This window comes from Dreissena polymorpha, chromosome 7 (assembly GCF_020536995.1).
Source record: "Dreissena polymorpha isolate Duluth1 chromosome 7, UMN_Dpol_1.0, whole genome shotgun sequence".
NCBI classification, from domain to species: Eukaryota; Metazoa; Mollusca; class Bivalvia; order Myida; family Dreissenidae; genus Dreissena; species Dreissena polymorpha.
This window is the reverse complement of record NC_068361.1, coordinates 18259750-18280177: the sequence shown is the minus strand read 5'-3', so window position 1 is coordinate 18280177 and position 20428 is coordinate 18259750. Positions and strand designations below refer to the sequence as shown.

The 20428-nt window shown below is 37.5% G+C and overlaps 1 protein-coding gene across 1 annotated transcript in view; it reads right to left on the bottom strand.

Annotated features, from left to right (window-relative positions):
• Positions 1 to 448: 448 nt before the first annotated feature.
• Positions 449 to 20428, bottom strand: part of LOC127839503 (G-protein-signaling modulator 2-like) — a 33213-nt gene continuing 13233 nt past the window's right edge. Inside the window, exons 2-11 of the mRNA XM_052367892.1 lie at positions 17378 to 17550; positions 16068 to 16191; positions 13002 to 13117; positions 8758 to 9022; positions 7324 to 7453; positions 6410 to 6594; positions 5767 to 5781; positions 4142 to 4298; positions 3172 to 3365; positions 449 to 640 (exon numbers count right to left, since the gene is read on the bottom strand). Coding sequence (XP_052223852.1) covers positions 449 to 640; positions 3172 to 3365; positions 4142 to 4298; positions 5767 to 5781; positions 6410 to 6594; positions 7324 to 7453; positions 8758 to 9022; positions 13002 to 13117; positions 16068 to 16191; positions 17378 to 17550 — 1551 coding nt within the window. The remainder of the gene's footprint in view (positions 641 to 3171; positions 3366 to 4141; positions 4299 to 5766; positions 5782 to 6409; positions 6595 to 7323; positions 7454 to 8757; positions 9023 to 13001; positions 13118 to 16067; positions 16192 to 17377; positions 17551 to 20428) is intronic.

Here is a 20428-nt window from a genome sequence, read left to right as displayed (position 1 = left end):
ATACAATTTTGCACAAAACCCTCATTTCCAGCGAGTAGAAGTTTATATTCCAAGGGTTCAGGGCAAGACTATCTCATCTAAATATGCAGTTTATATTCCAAGGGTTCAGCACAAGACTACCTCATCTAAATACACAGTTTATATTCCAAGGGTTCAGCGCAAGACTATTTCATCTAAATACTCAGTTTATATTCCAAGGGTTCAGCGCAAGACTATCTCATCTAAATACCAAGTTTATATTCCAAGGGTTCAGCGCAAGACTATCTCATCTAAACACGCAGTTTATATTCCAAGGGTTCAGCGCAAGACTATCTCATCTAAATACGCAGTTTATATTCCAGGGTTCAGCGCAAGTATTTCATCTAAAACATGTAAAAAGCTGATCCAGTTTCAAGCATAATCCCCTGATACCTTGCTCGCTCATATGGGACTCAAACTAGACTAGTTATTATTTCTTTTTCTTCTTCACGGAGGCCTGTTGGGGAGGCGAGATTTTATCCTTATCGGATAGACTGGTTCTCTGCTCCTCCAGACGGCTAGACTGGACCTTCTGGATCAGCCCGAAGAAATCTTCGTCTGGGACGGTTGGGGCGGTGCGGTTGTGTGGTTGGGCACTACGCTGATCATCAATCCGGGATCCCTGCAAAATATTCCGGGTATTTAATTATTTTTTTAGGATCCATACAAAACACTTTTATAGGAGTGTGTGTGTGGGGGAGGGGGGGTAAGGGTGGCGGCCGCATATAACAGGCAAAATGTCAACAAACATTTAAATGAATTATTTTCTGGATTCCTAGAAAACACTCTTTAAAGGGTGGGGGAGGGTGAGCGTGTATTACACACAAAAGGTTGGCTCACCCATTAAATATAATGCATATTACTGGTTTAGAAAAGATAAAGACTGGTTGTTCAGCTTTAATATGTAGAAATTCATTAAGAAATATTCATCTGACAGCTTGTATGACCATTTCTTAAACTTTACCAGAACATAACAGTACAGATCAGAAATTTATTACCATTTGTTCATAGAACACTATCAGTCATAATCATGTTATTATATTTTATAGACATATCATGAAGTCATTTGCAAAGTAAGTGATAATACAGTAATAACAAGAGCACCGCCTTGCGGGTGCAGACCGCTCATCTATTTTCTTTTTAAAGGTGAATGGACTCTCATTTTCAATCACAAAGGAGGGAGGGGTGGAGTGAACAGGGGTGTATAGTGTGGGGGCTTGGACATTTATTACATTATCATCCAAAAATGCGAAAAAAAAATGCGGGGGTGGGGGGGGTGGGGGGATTCTTGGGTGCGATGGTTGGACGGTATTTCAAACATAAAATAATAAAAATAAATATATGTGTTTTTTAACCGTTTAAAAAAAATAGGGGGGGGGGTGGGGTGGGGGGGTGGAATAGTGTGAGGGTGTGGTGGTCATTTGTGAGATGATCTTAAAAAAAAAAAAAAAAAAAAAAACACACTTTAGGGGGATGATTGGGGGGGGGGGAGGTATTCCTGGGTGCGATGGTTGGACGGTATTTCAAACATAAAGTAATAAAAATAAATATTTGTGTTTTTTAACCGTTTCAAAAAAAAATTGGGGGGGGGTGGGATGGGTGGGTATAGTATAGTGTGAGGGTGTGGTGATCATTTGTGAGATGATCTTAAAATTTAAAAAAAATGTAGGGGGGAAAATCGGGGAGGCGGGGGGGGGGGAGGGGGTGTGGGGGAGTATTCTTGGGTGCGATGGTTGGACGGTATTTCAAACATAAAATAATAAAAATAAATATTTGTGTTTTTTAACCGTTTAAAAAAAACAATTTGGGGGGGGGTGGGGTGGGGGGGTATAGTATAGTGTGAGGGTGTGGTGGTCATTTGTGAGATGATCTTTAAAAAAAAAAAATGGGGGGGGAATCGGGGGGGGCGGATTCGGAGGGGGGGGGAGGGCACGGGGGATGGTTTGGGTGGAGTCTATTGTGGTATGTCAGGTAAGAGTAGTTTTGTCAAAGTATCAATCAAATCTAATCATAAATAAAGAAGTTATGGCATTTTTAGCAAAATTTAATAATTTGACCTTGAGAGTCAAGGTCATTCAAAGGTCAAGGTAAAATTCAACTTGCCAGGTACAGTAACCTCATGATAGCATGAAAGTATTTGAAGTTTGAAAGCAATAGCCTTGATACTTGAGAAGTAAAGTGGATCGAAACACAAAATTTAACCATATATTCAAAGTTACTAAGTCAAAAAAGGGCCATAATTCCGTAAAAATGACAACCAGAGTTATGCAACTTGTCCTTTTACTGTACCCTTATGATAGTTTGCGAGTGTTCCAAGTATGAAAGCAATATCTATGATACTTTAGGGGTAAAGTGGACCAAAACACAAAACTTAACCAAATTTTCAATTTTCTAAGTATAAAGGGCCCATAATTACGTCCAAATGCCAGTCAGAGTTATATAACTTTGAATGCACAGTCCCCTTATGAGAGTTAATAAGTGTTGCAAGTATGAAATCAATAGCTTTGATACTGCAGGAATAAAGTGGACCTAAACACAAAACTTAACCAAATTTTCAATTTTCTAAGTATAAAAAGGGCACATAATTCTGTCAAAATGCCAGTAAGAGTTACATTACTTTGCCTGCACAGTCCCCTTATGATAGTTAGTAAGTGTTGCAAGTATGAAAGCAATAGCTTTGATACTTAAGGAATAAAATGGACCTTAACACAAACCTTAACCAAAATTTTGAATTTTCTAAGTATAAAAAGGGCACATAATTCTGTCAAAATGCACGCCAGAGTTATCTAACTTTGCCTGCCCAGTCCCCTCATGATAGTCATTAAGTGCACCAAGTTTGAATGCAATAGCATTGAACTTTCTGAGAAAAGTGGACCTAAATGCAAAACTTAACTGGACGCCGACGCCGACGCCAAGGTGATGACAATAGCTCATAATTTTTTTTCAAAAATTAGATGAGCTAAAAAGTGTACATTCCATCTAACATATTACATGACAGTGGTGGGAAAACAACAGGGTGGCAATCAGCTATTATGCTCTTAATATTAACCACATAATCAACAAAAATGCTCTACATCATGCCATTTTCTCCTCGGAAACTCTTCGGAAACTCCTGTTTAATGAACAAAAAAAGAGGTCACATCACATTTTTACCTGACAACTCATGAGCATTTCAAAGAAGCTGTCGTCTGGTATGTCGTTAACGTTTCTCTCGCGGAGGTATTGGTTGATAACGGCTTGGGAGTTGAGACCTGGAAACTGCAGTAGTGAGGCTTGCTGGTCGTTCATGCGTGACCCCTGAATGCCTGCCACCATGTCAAGGAAGTTCTCGCTGTCTGGGGTGGACACTGTGGAGAGATATGAACCAATAAGGTTAGGAGAATATAATAAAATATTGCTGTCTGGCATAAACACTGCGGTATGATGTCAACCAGTCAATTATGGAGAATATAATAAAATAATTTCTGGGGTAGACACTGCGGTTTGATGTGATCTATTAAAGTTGGGAGAATATAATAAAACAATGTCTGGGGTAGACAATGTGGTGAGATCTGAACCAGTCATGTTAGGAGAATATAACAAAACAGTCAAGAGAGAACATGATAACCAGCCTAATATCAAGAAAATAATACACAAGTAAAATGATGAACCAGTCAAATGATAAGTCACGGACAAGGAAAATGGTAAACCAGTCACTATAGGTGTATACATCAATCAATAGAGGAAAAAAAATATCAACCAGTTAAATAATGAAAATAATAGATAATAGAAACAAGCAATGTGTTTGTCAAACACTATGTCCCCATATATTTGGCCTTTGCCCTTGAAGGATGACCTTGACCTTTCACCACTCAAAATGTGCAGCTCAATGGGATACACATACATGCCAAATATCAAGTTGCTATCTTCAATATCGCAAAAGTGTACATTAAATGAACGATTTTGACCCATATATTTGACCTTTGACCTTGAAGGATGACCTTGACTTTGAATTTTCCACCACTCAAAATGTGAAGCTCCATGAGATACACATGCATGCCAAATATGAAGTTGCTATCTTCAATATTGCAAAAGTTATGGAATATGTTAAAGTTGGAGCAAACAAACACACGAACCAGCCAACCAACAGACAGGGCAAAAACTTGTTTTTTATCATTTGGCAGGTACAGATAATTATCTCCCTTTGCAGGCAACTTGAGGCTGCACCGCTGCTCGTCGATACGGCGACCATGGAACTTGCTCAGCAGATCAAAGAAACCATCATCTTCTGGGGACAGTGTCTGAATAAAAGAAATTATATAACTATCACAGGATTGATAAAAGACACAGCTTGCACCAATTATAATATACTACAGCTTACCTCAACCATAAGGATCTGATTCTTGGCTATGCTTCTCTCTGATTTAGCTACAGCTTACCTCAACCATAGGGACATGATTTTTGGCTATTATTGTCTCTGATGTGACTACAGCTTACCTCAACCATAGGGGACTGGTTCTTGGCTATGACTGTCATTGATGTGACTACAGCTTACCTCAACCATAGGGGCCTGATTCTTGGCTATGATAGTCTCTGATGTGGCTACAGCTTACCTCAACCATAGGGGCCTGGTTCTTGGCTATGATTGTCTCTGATGTGGCTACAGCTTACCTCAATCATAGGGAATTGATTCTTGGCTATTATTGTCTCTGATGTAGCTACAGCTTACCTCAACCATAGGGGCCTGGTTCTTGGCTATGATTGTCTTTGATGTAGCTACAGCTTACCTCAACCATAGGGGCCTGAATCTTGGCTATGATTGTCTCTGATGTGGCTACAGCTTACCTCAACCATAGGGGCCTGATTCTTGGCTTTGATTGCCTATGATGTGGCTACAGCAAACCTCAACCATAGGGACCTGATTCTTGGCTTCGATTGTCTCTGATGTGGCTACAGCTTACCTCAACCATAGGGATCTGATTCTTGGCTTTGATTGTCTCTGATGTGGCTACAGCTTACCTCAACCATAGGGACCTGATTCTTGACTTTGATTGTCTCTGATGTGGCTACAGTTTACCTCAACCATAGGGGCCTGATTCTTGGTTATGATTGTCTCTGATGTGGCTACAGCTAACCTCAACCAAAGGGGCCTGGTTCTTGGCTTTTATTGTCTCTGATGTGGCTACAGCTTACCTCAACCATAGGGACCTGATTTTTGGCTGTAATTGTCTTTGATGTGGTTACAGCTTACCTCAACCATTGGGGCCTGATTCTTGGCTATGATAGTCTCTGATGTGACTACAGCTAACCTCAACCATAGGGACCTCATTCTTGGTTATTATTGTCTTTGATGTGGCTACAGCTTACCTCAACCATACCTGATTCTTGGCTATGATTATCTCTGATGTGGCTACAGCTTACCTCAACCATAGGGTCCTGATTCTTGGCTATGATTGTCTCTGATGTGGCTACAGCTTACCTCAACCATATGGGACTGGTTCTTGGCTATGATTGTCTCTGATGTGACTACAGCTTACCTCAACCATAGGGGACTGGTTCTTGGCTATGATTGTCTTTGATGTGACTACAGCTTACCTCAATCATAGGTACCTGATTCTTGGCTATGATAGTCTATGATGTGACTTCAGCTTACCTCAACCGTAGGGGCCTGGTTCTTGGCTATGATTGTCTATGATGTGACTACAGCTTACTTCAACCATAGGGACCTGATTCTTAGCTATGATTGTCTCTGATGTGGCTACAGCTTACCTCAACCATAGGGTCCTGATTCTTGGCTATGATTGTCTCTGATGTGGTTACAGCTTACCTTAACCATAGGGGACTGGTTCTTGGCTATGATTGTCTTTGATGTGGCTACAGCTTACCTCAACCATAGGTACCTGATTCTTGGCTATGATACTCTATGATGTGGCTACAGCTTACCTCAACCATAGGGGTCTGATTCTTGACTATGATTGTCTCTGATTTAGCTACAGCTTACCTCAACCATAGGGGCCTGATTCTTGGCTATGGCAGTCTATGATGTGACTACAGCTTACCTCAACAATAGGGGACTGGTTCTTGGCTATGATTGTCTCTGATGTGGCTACAGCTTACCTCAACCATAGGGACCTGATTCTTGGCTTTGATTGTCTCTGATGTGACTACAGCTTACCTCAACCATAGGGGCCTGATTCTTGGCTATTATTGTCTATGATGTGACTACAGCTTACCTCAACCATAGGGGACTGGTCTGGGCTATGATTGTCTCTGATGTGACTACAGCTTACCTCAACCATAGGGGCCTGATTCTTGGCTATGATTGTCTATGAGGTGACTACAGCTTACCTCAACCATTTGTGTCTGATTCTTGGCTATGATTGTCTCTGATGTGACTACAGCTTACCTCAACCATAGTGGCCTGATTGTTGGCTATGATTGTCTCTGATGTGGCCACTGTCATGGATTTCTGCACCTTGGGTATCTTAGGTCTTGCCCCGCCATGTACTGGGATTGTCTCTCCTTGCTTGTCCGGCGTGAGCTTCATCAACTCCATCTGTTCCATGCTTTGTCGCCGGGAGACGCCGGTACGTCGGTCTGGAATTTAAAAATAATAATTTAATTTTTCATAATTTTATGTAATATGTTATGTAAATTTATATATATGTATTTTTTAAATTATAGTAATATTTTGATTTCATATAAAAAATACAATGAACAATTTTATTTTATTGTATTTTTTTCATTTTTTGTTTCATTTTAATAAATCTTCAATGATTTTAAAATAAAAGCAATTTTATATAATTTTGTAAATACTTATAAAAAAAAAATTCTTTTAAACAAAAAATATATTTGGTACTCCAGTTGTGTTAATTAACCCCTTAGCACTTAGATATGCACTTTGACTCATTTGTAGTCCATTAGAAAATCGAATTAAATTAAACACCTTTTCATGCTAGATCCAATTTTTAAAGGCTCCATTACTAACCCTGATATTGAGATGAGCAGCAAACAGCATAAAACCGTAACAGCCTGCAAGTTGGCTGTTCTTGAATAATGCTGGTTGCATACAGCCATTTTCACTGGACTTACTGCATGGGCATCAAGTGTCATCCCAGATCAGCCTATGCAGTCCTCACAGGCTAATCAGGTATAACACTTTCCGACTAGATTGGATTTTCTTTAAAAGAGACTTCCTAATAACAAACAATTCAGAAAAAAGCAGAAAGTCCTGTGTTGACCGCAGAGGCGTATCTGGGACGTGTTAGGCATGTGCATTAAGCCCAGTTTTCCCAGAATGTGAATTGTTAACAAGGTAAAACATACACATTCCAACATCCAAATGGTCCAAGGGGCTGGGCCCGTGACCTTCGTCTGGCCCTACTTTAATGCCCAGCACTGACTTGAGGTCAGCAAGGTTCATCTGGGCAGTCACCTGACCTGTCTCATCTCCAATCTGAAAACACATCATCAAGCAATATAATTATGTGAGCTCAATTATGGAAAAACTGTGATTAACGCAGGTGCATAAAAGGTCTGATCAGATTAGCCTTGTTAGTCCACTGCACTGTGCCCACTGCACAGGCTAATCTGGGATAACGCTTTGGGCACATACATGAAGCCTAGTTTTCCAGAATGAGGGAAAAAATATTCTGCGTCCAATAAACACTGATGCCCTTGGTGGAAGCCTTGTCAGTATCGATTCATTGGCCCATTTGAATAAGGCCTAGTAGACAAATAAGGTGTAAAGGTCAAAAATGAGATCATGTGATTTGGCTTTGTAAAGTGTTCATAGATAATAGTCATGCAAGTATCCATGCCTTGCAGAAAGTGGTGTGGATGCAGTCAATTCAGGTAAACCAAGAAATTTAACTTTCTAAATTAGTCTTTAGTAAGTGTTCAAAAGTAAGTCAATGTTAATGTCAAAATGAGGTCATATAATATGTGTGTGTTGATAGTGTTCCAAGACATCATCCATTCAAGAATCAAAGCTTTGTAAGAAGCATAATTGATGTTATACAAAACACTTAATTTTGGTAAAACTTGTACAGACGGACGGACTAATGAACAAACGCATGAACAGTTGGTCAGGCCAATTACTATACGCTTCCAACATCAATTGATTCCAGAAGCACATAACTACCACTTATTGTAAAATAACAGTTTAGACCCCATACTTTTTTAAAGCAATTAACATTAAATTATTTAGATTGACTTAATGTTGGACATGGATATTTACATTTTGTAGAAATAGACAATTTTACAACTCAGGGGTGATAACTCTGCCGTTCAGAGCTCACCAAACTAGGATCTTTGTCTAAAGCACACTATATAACTGGAATCATATCAATAAAAAGGAACTGATTCTTCAATCGGAAGACAGTCCAGAAGTGTTGGTTAAAATTGTTCGTCTAGATTGATCTAATAATTTCAAAACAGATCCTGTTCAGAAAAGCAAACATCCTTCCTAACTTTTAAGCATCCTATTTTCCAAATTTTCAATGTACAAACTTCGAAGATTCAAGTTAGTTTTCTTAAAATGAGAAATTTGTTCAATGCGCAACAAAAATTATTGTCTATTACATTTATTTTTCCAACATATTGTTTGCTTTCTGTGTGCATCGCAAACATTCACTTTACATTGTGTGAAAAAAATGTTGGGGAAAAAAATTGAATCTTTAAAATTCAATAATTATATTCACTTTGGATTCACAGTGAATTTGAACACACCAGGAGGGCATGATCAGTTACCTGGCTTACCTCTTTAGAGATCTCGAGATGCTTGCTGGCATACTGGAGAGCCTCCTCGTTATGCCCGAGGGCCGTGTGGGCGTTCCCGAGGCTCCAACACGCCCGACCCTCCCCGACCCGGTCTTCAAGCTCCTGGGCGATCTTGAGGTGCTTTATGTAGAACTCTATCGCCCGCTCGTAGTCCTTCAGGAGCGTGTATGTGTTCCCGAGGCTGTAACATGCCTGGGCCTCCAGCGCCTTGTCACCCAGCTGTTTGGCAATTTGTAAAGTTTTCCTGTTGAAAATATAAAATCAGGGATTGTATTTAGCCTTATTCAGAAAACTACTTCTTTGGAACGAAATAGATGCAACTTCCTTTCCTTTTTGCCTTGGGAATTGTTTGGATGGAGATTGTTTTTTTATTTTTATTTTTCCACTATTGAGAGAGAGCCTGGGCCTCTAACACCTTATCATCCAGCTGCTTGGTAATTTATAAGGTTTATCTGCGGGAAAATACAATTATAGTGCTTTCTTGGTGATTTTCTGTGGAAAATGTAATGACAGGAAATTGAATTGAAGCAGAATCCTGCTTTTTGATGCAGCCATTTTGCAGCATATCATAATAGTTCTTGTTTGGTGATCTGTAACGTTTTTGTTTGGAAAAATAAAATGTACATTGCTTGTTTGGTGATTTGTAACATTATTCTGGGGAAAATATACATGTATGATTGCTAAGTGATTTGTAGTGATATTTTCCCTAGAATAATGAACACAGTTCTTGTTCTTTGTAATATTTGTCTATGGTTATATATAATAATAGTGCTTGTTCGGCAATGTGTAATGCTTTTCTATGGAAATATAAAATAAAAGTGCTTGTTTGATTTGTTTTAAAATGCTTGGGCCTCTAAGGCCTTATCACCCAGCTGCTTGGTAATTGGTAACGTTTATCTGTGGGAAAATACAATTATAGTGCTTGCTTGGTGATTTTCTGTGGACAAATGTAATGACAGGAAATTGAATGAAAGCAGAATCCTGCTTTTTGATGCAGCCATTTTGCAACATATAATAATAGTTCTTGTTTGGTGATCTGTAACGTTTTTGTGTTAAGAAATAAAATATATATATTGCTTGCTTGGTGTTTTGTAACATTTTCCTTGGGAAAATATATTATTGCTTAGTGATTTGTAGGTTGTCTTGTGGAAGAATATCATAGTTTTTACTTATTGATTTAGAAATTGTTACAACAAATAATATCAGTTTTAATTTGTCAATTTGTAATATTTTACTATGTAATATTTGTCTATGGTTATATATAATAATAGTGCTTGTTTGACAATATGTAATGCCTTTCTATGAAAATTAAAAAAAAAATAGTGCTTGCTTGATTTGTAACGTATTTTTTTTTAAGGAAAATATAAAAGTTTGTAACGTTATTCTTTAGAAAAAAGTACTAAATGTGCTTGCTTGTAACATTTTTCTATAGAAAAATTGGTAATATTTTTCTGTGGACAATTACAAGAATAGTGCTTGGCTGGTGATTTGCAACATTTTTGGTAGCACAATATAATAATGTTTGGCAATTTGTTACATAATTATATGCAGCAAAATATCATATGTGTTTGGTGATTTGTGCGTTTTAAGAAGAAAAACTAATTTGTAGCCTGGTGAGTTTTTTTACCAATTAAAATATCTTCTTATCTGCATAATTATGAAATAATTACAAGAGCACCGCATAACGGGTGCCACGCTCGGCTGCGGGTGCAGTTTTGAAAAAATGAAAGATTGTCAGAATTTTGTGTGTGTGTAAAGATCACAGTGACCTTGACCTTTGACCTAGTGACCCAAAAATGGGAGAGGCGTGTAGAACTCATCAAGGTGCAGCTACATATGAAGTTTCAAAGTTGTAGGTGGAAGCAATTTGATTTAAGAGCCAATGTTCAAAACCTTAACAAAATCTTAAGGTTTTAGCAAGACGCTGACGGCGGACCACACGACGAGCTGGCTATGACAATACCTTGGGTTTTCTCTGAAAACGCCGAGCTAAAAACAGGATAAAAATCAAAATAGTGAGCATAGAAGGTAAGCAGGTCAACATAATGTAGCCTCTGGGTTGGAACGGACCTCAAAAACTTCAGAATACACACCCAAAGAAGGTAACGGTTTGACTGCAGAAAAAGTTCACACAGTTTTATAAAAACCCAAAAAATAATAACAATAAGAAAATGTGTTTATCAGAAACAAAATGCCCCCTATTGCGCCGCTTTTTAGCCATATATTTGACCTTTGACCTTGAAGAATGACCTTGACCTTTCACCACACAAAATGTGCAGCTCCATGAGAAGTAAGTAAGAGATTGAATGGAGAAAGGAAAATTATTCTTTTTTGACCTTTGACCTTGAAGGATGACCTTGACCTTTCACCACTCAAAATGTTCAGCTCCAGGAGATACACATGCATGCCAAATATCAAGTTTGCTATCTTCAATATTTAAACAGTTATGGCCAGTGTTAAAGTTTGACGCAAACACACAAGAAAACAAACCAACAGACAGGACAAAAATTCTGGCGTAGGGAGTGTTTTTGTTTTTGTAAGATTTGAAATGGTGACCTATATTTTGAGTTGACCCCCCTTACCAAACATCAAATTTTGCTTACAAGGATTTTGTATAATATAATGAAAATTTTGACAATCTAAGGGCAATAATAATGGCATTAATTATGTTGAGAAATGTGAATGCTAGAGTGTTTACAAACCAATTTGGACGAACTGACAGCGGACAAAGACCAATCCTAAAACCTCATCTGAGCAATCAGGTGAGCTAAAAAGTGTGTTTCACCGATCTGAGCCATTTTCCAACTTGTCCAAGAAATCAATAAAACCAATGTAGGCAAAATATGTGACTTCTAAAGTGTTCGATCACAAGGTTTCTCTCTATATAGTCACATAAGGAAAACTGCCCCGCCCCCCTGGCAGTCATGTTTATTGACCCATCGGGACCATTTGCAAACTCATCTGAGATATATATAAAACCAATCTTTTCACCAAGTTTCATGATGATTGGGCAAAAAATGTGACTTCTAGAGTGTTCACAAGCTACTACATACATTATTCAACTGACCGGAGCCATTTTCCAACACAACTCTCGTATCAAGGAAACAAATGTTCTGACCAAATTTCATGAAATATGGGCAAAAAATGTGACTTCAAGAGTGTTCACATGTTTTCACTTTATACATATAGAGAAAAAAGCCCCGCCCACTGACCGCCATGTTTTTTCACCGATCTGGACCATTTTCAAACTTGTCCGACACATCAATAAAACCAATGTTTTGATTAACTTTCATGATGATGGGCCAAAATTGTGACTTCTAGAGTGTTTACAAGGTTTCTCTTTAGCCATTGGCGGCCATGTTTTTCAATGGACCGAAACTACTTTTGAACTCAACCAACATATCATTAAGACAGACATTTAGACAAAGTTACATGAAGATTGGGCATTAAATGTGACTTCTACAGTGTTTACAAGCTTTTTCTTCTTTTTTTTACCTAGTGACCTAGTTTTTGACCCAGCATGACCCTGTTTCAAACTCGATCGAGATATCATTTGGACAAATCTTCTAACTAAGTTTTATGAAGATCGGACAATAAATGTGGCCTCTAGAGTGTTTACAAACAAATGTTAACGGATGGACGGACGGACGACGGACAATGACCGGTCACAAAAGCTCACCTCAGCAATCAGGTGAGCTAAAAAGTTATGACCATTAAAGTTTTCAGGCGGACGGACAGACTGACATACTGACTGACTGACGGACAGTTCAACTGCTATATGCAACCCTACCAGGGGCATAAAAACAAACAAGCGATGTGTTTGTGAAACACTATGTCCTCATATATTTGAACTTTGACCTTGAAGGATGACCTTGGCCTTCACCTTTCACCACTCAAAATGTGCAGCTCCATGAGATACACATGCATGCCAAATATCAAGTTGCTATCTTTAATGTTGCAAAAGTGTACATTAAAAAAGTGATTTTGACCCATATGTTTGACCTTTGACCTTGAAGGATGACCTTGACCTTTCACCACTCAAAATGTGCAGCTCCATTATACACATGCATGCCAAATATCAAGTTGCAATCTTCAATATTGCAAAAGTTATGGCAAATGTTAAAGTTTGACGCAAACACACAAGAAAACAAACCAACAGACACGACAAAAACAATATGTCCCCCGCTAGAGTGATAAACAATTTAGTTCAGTCTGATACCCACCTATAGTGTTCAGCAGCTACTTCAAACTCTCTCAGGAATATGTGGGCGTTGCCTAGGTTACTGTAGGCCCGTCTCTCGGCAGCCTTGTCACCAAACTCACGGGCTATTGCCAACCTCTACAATACAACACATTGCCAATCTATGGATATTGCATATGAGCAGAGTAATGCAAAAATGGGTCTTATGTCATATGCTGACAGAAAAGCTCCAGTCACGCCTGTGCATTTGTGCAGTCTGGTCAGAAGCTACAATGTCCCCTTATGAGACCACGAAACATTGTGTGAATTGATAGCAGACAGGGTAGCTCCTGACCAGACTGGGCAAACCTTGAGTGGCTATAGAGCAGACAAGGTACCTCCTGACAAAACAATGCAAATGTGCAGGCTGGTCTGGAGCTACGCTGGCCACATATGACATAAGACCCATTTTCGCATTTTGCAGCTCATACAGAAGATTTGGAGAACACAATTAATTATTTACTGATGATCACTATCACCACAATCGTCATAGGAAATACATTTTGTTTGATTTCAATGTAATCTCACTTTCATTTTATTTCATGTTTAAAGAAACATAAAAAAGTTATATTACCTTTATTTTTTCAAATATAATTGTACACATTATAATTCCACATTTCTTGAAAGTTTCAATGGACTGTAATATCATCACAAGCTAACAATTATGCACTCCATACTTCAAAGTCAGCATCATTAACACTCTGTTTTTCTACCATATTTATTCAAGAACCAAATTTCTATGAAATAGCAACAGCGCCGTAGCCACGCTGAGGCACACCGAGGCAGTTGCCTCGGCTTAAATTTGCAGAGCAATGTTGAGATAACAAGAAAAAAAGGAAAATTTATGTCAAAGAATAAAATCTTTATAAGAAATTGAGGCAATTTAACCAATTTAAGGCACTATGATATTCACAAACAAATATTATCATTGAATACAATTGGTTTATGTTGAGGAAGATAATTATTTCATTTTAATAACTTCAATTGATGCCAAATGGCTCAGCAAAATGATTAGGAAAATCCGTATATTAAACAAAGCGTCGCACTGTACACTTCGATGTTACAATCATTGTGGACATCGGAACGTACCGAGCGAGGATCGGATGTTTTACAGCCAGGTCTGGGTCTATTTTGGACCTAAACACACTTCGGGTGGTTGGCGTTTTCGCCTTTATTGGAATTCTCCTCTTTATGGCCGGCGTCGAGTTTAATCCGGGACCATTTCAGGTGGTAAGAAACTTTGTTTACATTAGAATTTTCAAATTATGATATTCTGCGTATTAAATTTTTTTGATATAAAGAAGTTAAAGTCTTTTCTTTTTAATAGTCAATTAAGTTGATGATAGAACGTTGATGATAGAACTGTCAACTGACAGAAAATGATGACGCAGAGTTAAAACAAAATGTTACACAAGAAAATAGAAAAAATGGCCAAAAACTTTACTGATTTAAGTTAAATATTTGTACTCCTCATGATAAGCAATATGCCCCTGTGACGCAATCTGTAAGGCGTCAGACTCTGTATCCATTGCTCACTATTATATTGTCACTGCGTTGGTTTGAATCCCAGTAGGTCCGTGTTTAAGTAAATTCCATCAATGATCCTTTTTATATGTGTTTATGATTGAAAACACTTTTGATTTAATGCATTTAAATATTTCTTTAAAGAGCCCTTTTGTGCTTTCAAGCTCTAAATGGACAAAACAAATCGTCCACGAATTTTTTCACGGTGAACTTGTCTGAACTACAACAGCAAGTTTGCGGAAGCTGATTTGATGTTAACTTAAGAAATAATATTTTATATTGGTTCTTGTACATGAGAGCGGAGTTTAAGCGCATTGCGAAGGCTTAAAACGTGGACACGTTCTACTATGAAAGAGGAACTGCTTAATGGCATCGCTTTAATGTTTGTGCATGAACACATTCCAGTTGATCGAAAACAAATTATTCAAATGTGGGATTCGACTGGAGACAGGAGAGTTAAATAAGCGTTCAATAAGATTGATATTTAAAAGTTGAAGAATAATAAAACATGTTCATGAAACATTATTCGCTAAAATGTTTGATAGATCTCTTTCTTCATATTATAAGGTAGATCTATTTTATTTTAGTATTTCAATAATAAATATGTAAAGCGCATTCTTTTATCCGTATACATACTATGGCTTGTATGAGAGAGCTGCGTCTCAATTTTTTCTTTTTTTCTATCTGACTTCAAATGAGGTATATGCCTATTTTTCTGTAGTTAAGTTTGTTACATCATTGTCACTTCAAACACCGTTTATGGTACCAGAATATTAAATTGACAATGAACTTGTAGCAGACTTTTTTTTTAACTTCATTGATACCAAACGGTTATATGTAGCGTCCACAATTCCGATAATTTAGGTAAAAAATGTAGTTTAAATGGCCTTTAAAACGCACCAGAGACGTTCTTAAAATACACGGTTAAACTTATAAAAGAGTATTCAAACATTTAAATGTAAATACAATATAGCTACAAAATCATGAAAGTATTATATTTTTTATTATGCTATTGTTTTCCTGTTTTTATAACTGTTGTTGTTTTATCTAACAGTTATAAGTTTTCATACCATATCAACTCTTACCAGACACAGACCTTTAGAAAGCTTTAGTATTCATGAATATATGGAAGTACTCTTATAGTGAATACATTACTTTCTGTGCTGGAACTGGATTAAATAGATCAAAGAAATCCAAATGACTTACTGTTATGCTGTAATTTGTCTTGCGACACTCAGGTACATAAAAACAAAACAGAATATGACCATAGGACACATTTCAATATCATATTAATTTAATGGAGCTCATAAGCATTATGGTAGACATTTGCCAGCTTAACTTTGCCAAGATTTTATCCAAATGTCAATGAATCCAAAAATTGTTGTTCCTGATTAACCTGTGCGTACTGCGCAGGCTAATCCGGGAAAGACACTTAATGAAAATGCGTTAAGCTCGTTCTTTCCAGAGCTTGGCTCCATCAATGACAACTAGATAGCTGCCCCTAGCACCTCTACCCTATCCCTACCTCCTGATGGTAGATGATTGCCTGACTGAAGTTTACCAGGAGATAGTGTGTGTTGCCAAGGTTACCACAGGCGCGACCTTGAGCTGCCCTGTCACCCAGCTCCTGGACTATCGCTAGATTGGCCCTGCAAAACAAGACAACAAGTTTGACTTGTAGTCATATTTCATTCAGTGAACAACTGTAAGCTAGCTTGCCTGCCAACAATCCACATCCAAAATGTGTCTTCGTAATACGTTCCATTTACAAATACAGTTTCATTTCACGGATTTTATTTTTGACATTTCTTAAGCTGGTCTTCTCCATATAAATCTATACCATAATTATTACACAACAAGAGCTGTCTTTGTGAAACACAATGCCCCCTACTGCGCTTTGAAGCCGCACGGCAGCTATTTTAGAAACTAGAGAGCGGACACCATGCTAAATCTTTGAAATGCACTAAGTGACCCAGTGACCTAGTTTTTGACCCGACATGACCCATATTCGAACTTGACCTAGATATTGTCTCGATAAAACTTTTGACCAAGTTTGGTAAAGATCAGATGAAAACTACTTCAATTAGAGAGCGGACACTATGTAAATCCTTGAAATGCACTAAGTTACCCCGTGACCTAGTTTTTGACCCGACATGACCCATATTCGAACTTGACCTAGATATTGTCTAGATACAACTTCTGACCAAGTTTGGTAAAGATCGGATTAAAACTATTTTAATTAGAGAGCGGAAACGAAAAGTGTGACAGACTGACAGACAGACTGACGGACAGTGCGAAAGCTATATACCCCCTTTTCTTCGAAAGGGTGGCATAAATAGATAAACATTAAACACACACACAAAATCAGCAACCATTACAACTTCACACACACATTTTGTTTTGATACGACTATAGAAATTTCAGTTTTACAATACAATTTCTTTTCAACAGAAATATTTTTTCAAACTGTGAGCCTGTCTCTTTAACCCTTTATCACTCATATTGACCCTTTGTAGTCGTCTAGAAAATCAAATCTAATAACAGAACCATCTTAATAGATTCGAGTTTTAAAGGCTTCATTTCCAAACGCAAGATACTGATGAGTAGCAAACAGTATAAAACCTGAACAGACTGCGAGTTACTCACAGGCTGTTCTGGTTTTATGCTGGTTGCATATAGCCATTTTTATTGTGCTTCTGTGTGGTTTAACTAGCCATATTTGAACAGCCTACAAGTTGCTCACAGGCTGTTCTGGTTTTATGCTGGTTGCATATAGCCATTTTTATTGTGCTTCTGTGTGGTTTAACTAGCCATATTCACCAGCAGCCAACTCACCCATAGTATTCAGCAGCTTTGACCAGACACTCCTTGACATCTGCAGGGAATTCCCCGGGCTCCTGGTTCCCTGATCGCCCCGTGTGCTTCCCCTTTGCATGATACACGTTGCCAAGGTTGTAAAGGTCCCGAGTCTCACCGATCTGTGTATGTAAACAAATAAGTACATATTGCTTAGGTTATACAAGGCCCTGTCATTGCCAATCTGTGGATGAAAATGGATAAGTACATATGGCCAAGGTTGTCTCACTGATCTGTGGATGCAAACAAACTTTTGTTGACTTGCTGACTTTGTAAGCAGCACAGATAATCTCAGGATCTGTATATGAAGCAACTGATAATTACCAACTGATATGCTTGGTATATTTTTTGTGCTCAGGTGAGCTAAAAAGCCCAGATGACGATATTTAATATATAAAGCTCAAACCTCTTTTACCTGCGCAAAGAACAGATATTTTTAAATCAGCTTTACTAAAATTCCTAGCCAATCATGAGTTCCATTTGGAATTGTAAATATTTCCTAGGTTATGTGAGACATGTTCTGGGAAAACTGGACCTAATGCATGTTCGTTGAGTGCTATCCCAGATTAGCCAGATTAACACTTTCCACCAAGAATGTTTTTTTTGTTTAGAAGAGATTTCCTTAAACGTAATGTTGCTTAAAATTATAAAATTGTGTCCCTGAATATTCTATGCAGAAAGCACAAGCTAATTTGGGAGGCACTTTGCCTGCTTGCATTAAGCCCTGTTTTCCCAGAATGCATGTTATATAATGCTGGGCCTCGTCAATCTCTACCAAAGTTTAAAATTGACAAAAAATGTCTATCTTTTATCCAGGTTGATACTGATTTTTTTTATACATTTCCATCTAATAAAATTGCAAATCATAGATATGTCTGCAATGTAAATACTTATTTGCTCTAAAAATGTTTTTATAGAGTAAAAATGCGTGGCATTGTTGTAGAATTATTAGACACAAAATATTCAAAACAACCATCATTGCCCCACCAGGTATATAATAGTTTATATTATGCAACACAAAACACTTGCATAATAGATTCACCATAAGTTTTCAATAATCAATATGCAGAATCAATAAGCTGCTCCCAGCTTTTGCATTTCAAAGGCTATAACATGATTAGCCATCATACAACACCCACTCACCAGATTCCATGTCCTCATTTAAAAAACAATCTGCTAAAAAATCTCTGAACAAACAGAAAAATCCAAGTATAATAGTATGGAAGTTGGTCACTCTATTTTTTCGAAGATAAAATCTCAATTAGCAAACAAAGCTACTTCAAGTGCTAATTTGATTTTAAGAAAGATTGAAGCTCAAGGAAACAATCACTTCATAACACATTGCAGGGTATTTGACACTTGCAAAATTTCCAAACAAAAGCTCAGGAAAAAGATTTTATTGGACAATTTCTGAGAGCCAACAGAATAATGCATAAGAGAGTAAATGTTTGTCTTCAATTTAATTTACAAGTAATCAGACGTAACCAAGAGCAAAAAATAATCCGATCAGAAGTGGATAAAAATTAAATTCTACAAACACAGACAAATCTTTTTATTTTTAGCTTTTATTTTCGTTTACATTTTTAAAGATAGTACCCACATATAATCAGATCATTTAAAACTGAAAATTATTGGAAATGCTCACTGATTTACTGTTAGAAACAGTGAATTACCAGTTTAAAAATTACTCATGTTTCCATATCAACCAAGGAAAGCACAATATACATGTACATGTACCTCGTTTGGGAAAAATGGACTTGTGCATAAAGTGCAGTCCCAGTTTAGACTGTGCAGTCTGTACAGGCTTATCAGGGATGATATTCTCCGCTTTTAAATCTCAAACCGGAAATTCAATTTAGGCAGAAAGTGTCCTTCCAGATAAGCCTGTGTAGACATCAATTTTTTTCAAATACAATAAGCCCTGTTTTCCCTGAACAAGGCACATATTATTTTATGACATGAAGTGTATTTATCCCTGATTGACTTGATGGACTCACCCTGTCTTTGAGCTAAACTTAGTTGGCTCATCCCGGCAATTTTTACCCCAAAATCGAAAAAGTACTTAGTACCACGTCAATAGGAAAAATTAGCACAAAAAATAAATAAATTGGAAAAAGTCATGTCATGAAATCTTCAGATAAGGAATAATTGTTCTTTTCAATTGCTTGGAATTAAATTGCACAAATTGATTTAAATACTGTTTTACATGTCTTTTTACTTAAAATGTTCAGTGTCAGTGCTCATTTTATTTGTTTACTTTAAGATAATGTACTTTTGGAACAAATTTACGTAACTTTCCTCACTTTTTGGATTTTTTTTCATGCGTCCATTGAACATTTTGCAATTTGTCCTCAATTGGGAAACATATACCCCAAAAACAAGGCTTTGAACTCATGACCCAATTTCGATAGGGTCATCTACTGTCCAAGGCCAATGCACATGTAAATGATCAAGTCAATTGGTCAATTCATTCATGAGTTATTGATCAGAAACGATTTTCTCACATAGTGACAGTGACCTTGACCTTTGACCTAGTGAGCCAAATTTCAATAGCTCACAATTAACGACATAGTTATGGCCCAGACATTAGCTCATTTATGGCAATGTTTGACCTTTGAGCTCAAAGTGTCACCTTGACCTTGGAGATATCGACCTAATTCTTTCGCGCGACACACCGTCCAATGATGGTGAACAAATGTGCCAAATGATTTTAAAAAATCACAATGAACGACGAACGACATAGTTATTGCCCGGACATGGCCATTTTTGACCGTTGAACTTAAAGTGTGACCTTGACCTTGGAGATATCGACGTTATTTTTTTGCGCGACACACCGTCCAATGATGGTGAACAAATCGGCAAAATGATTTTAAAATCTCACAATAAATGACAAAGTTATGGCTCGGACAAGCTCATTTATGGTCATTTTTTACCTTTAAACTCAAAGTGTGACCTTGAACTTTGAGATATCGACGCAATTTTTCACGCGACACACCGTCCAATGATGGTGAACAATTGTGACGAATGATT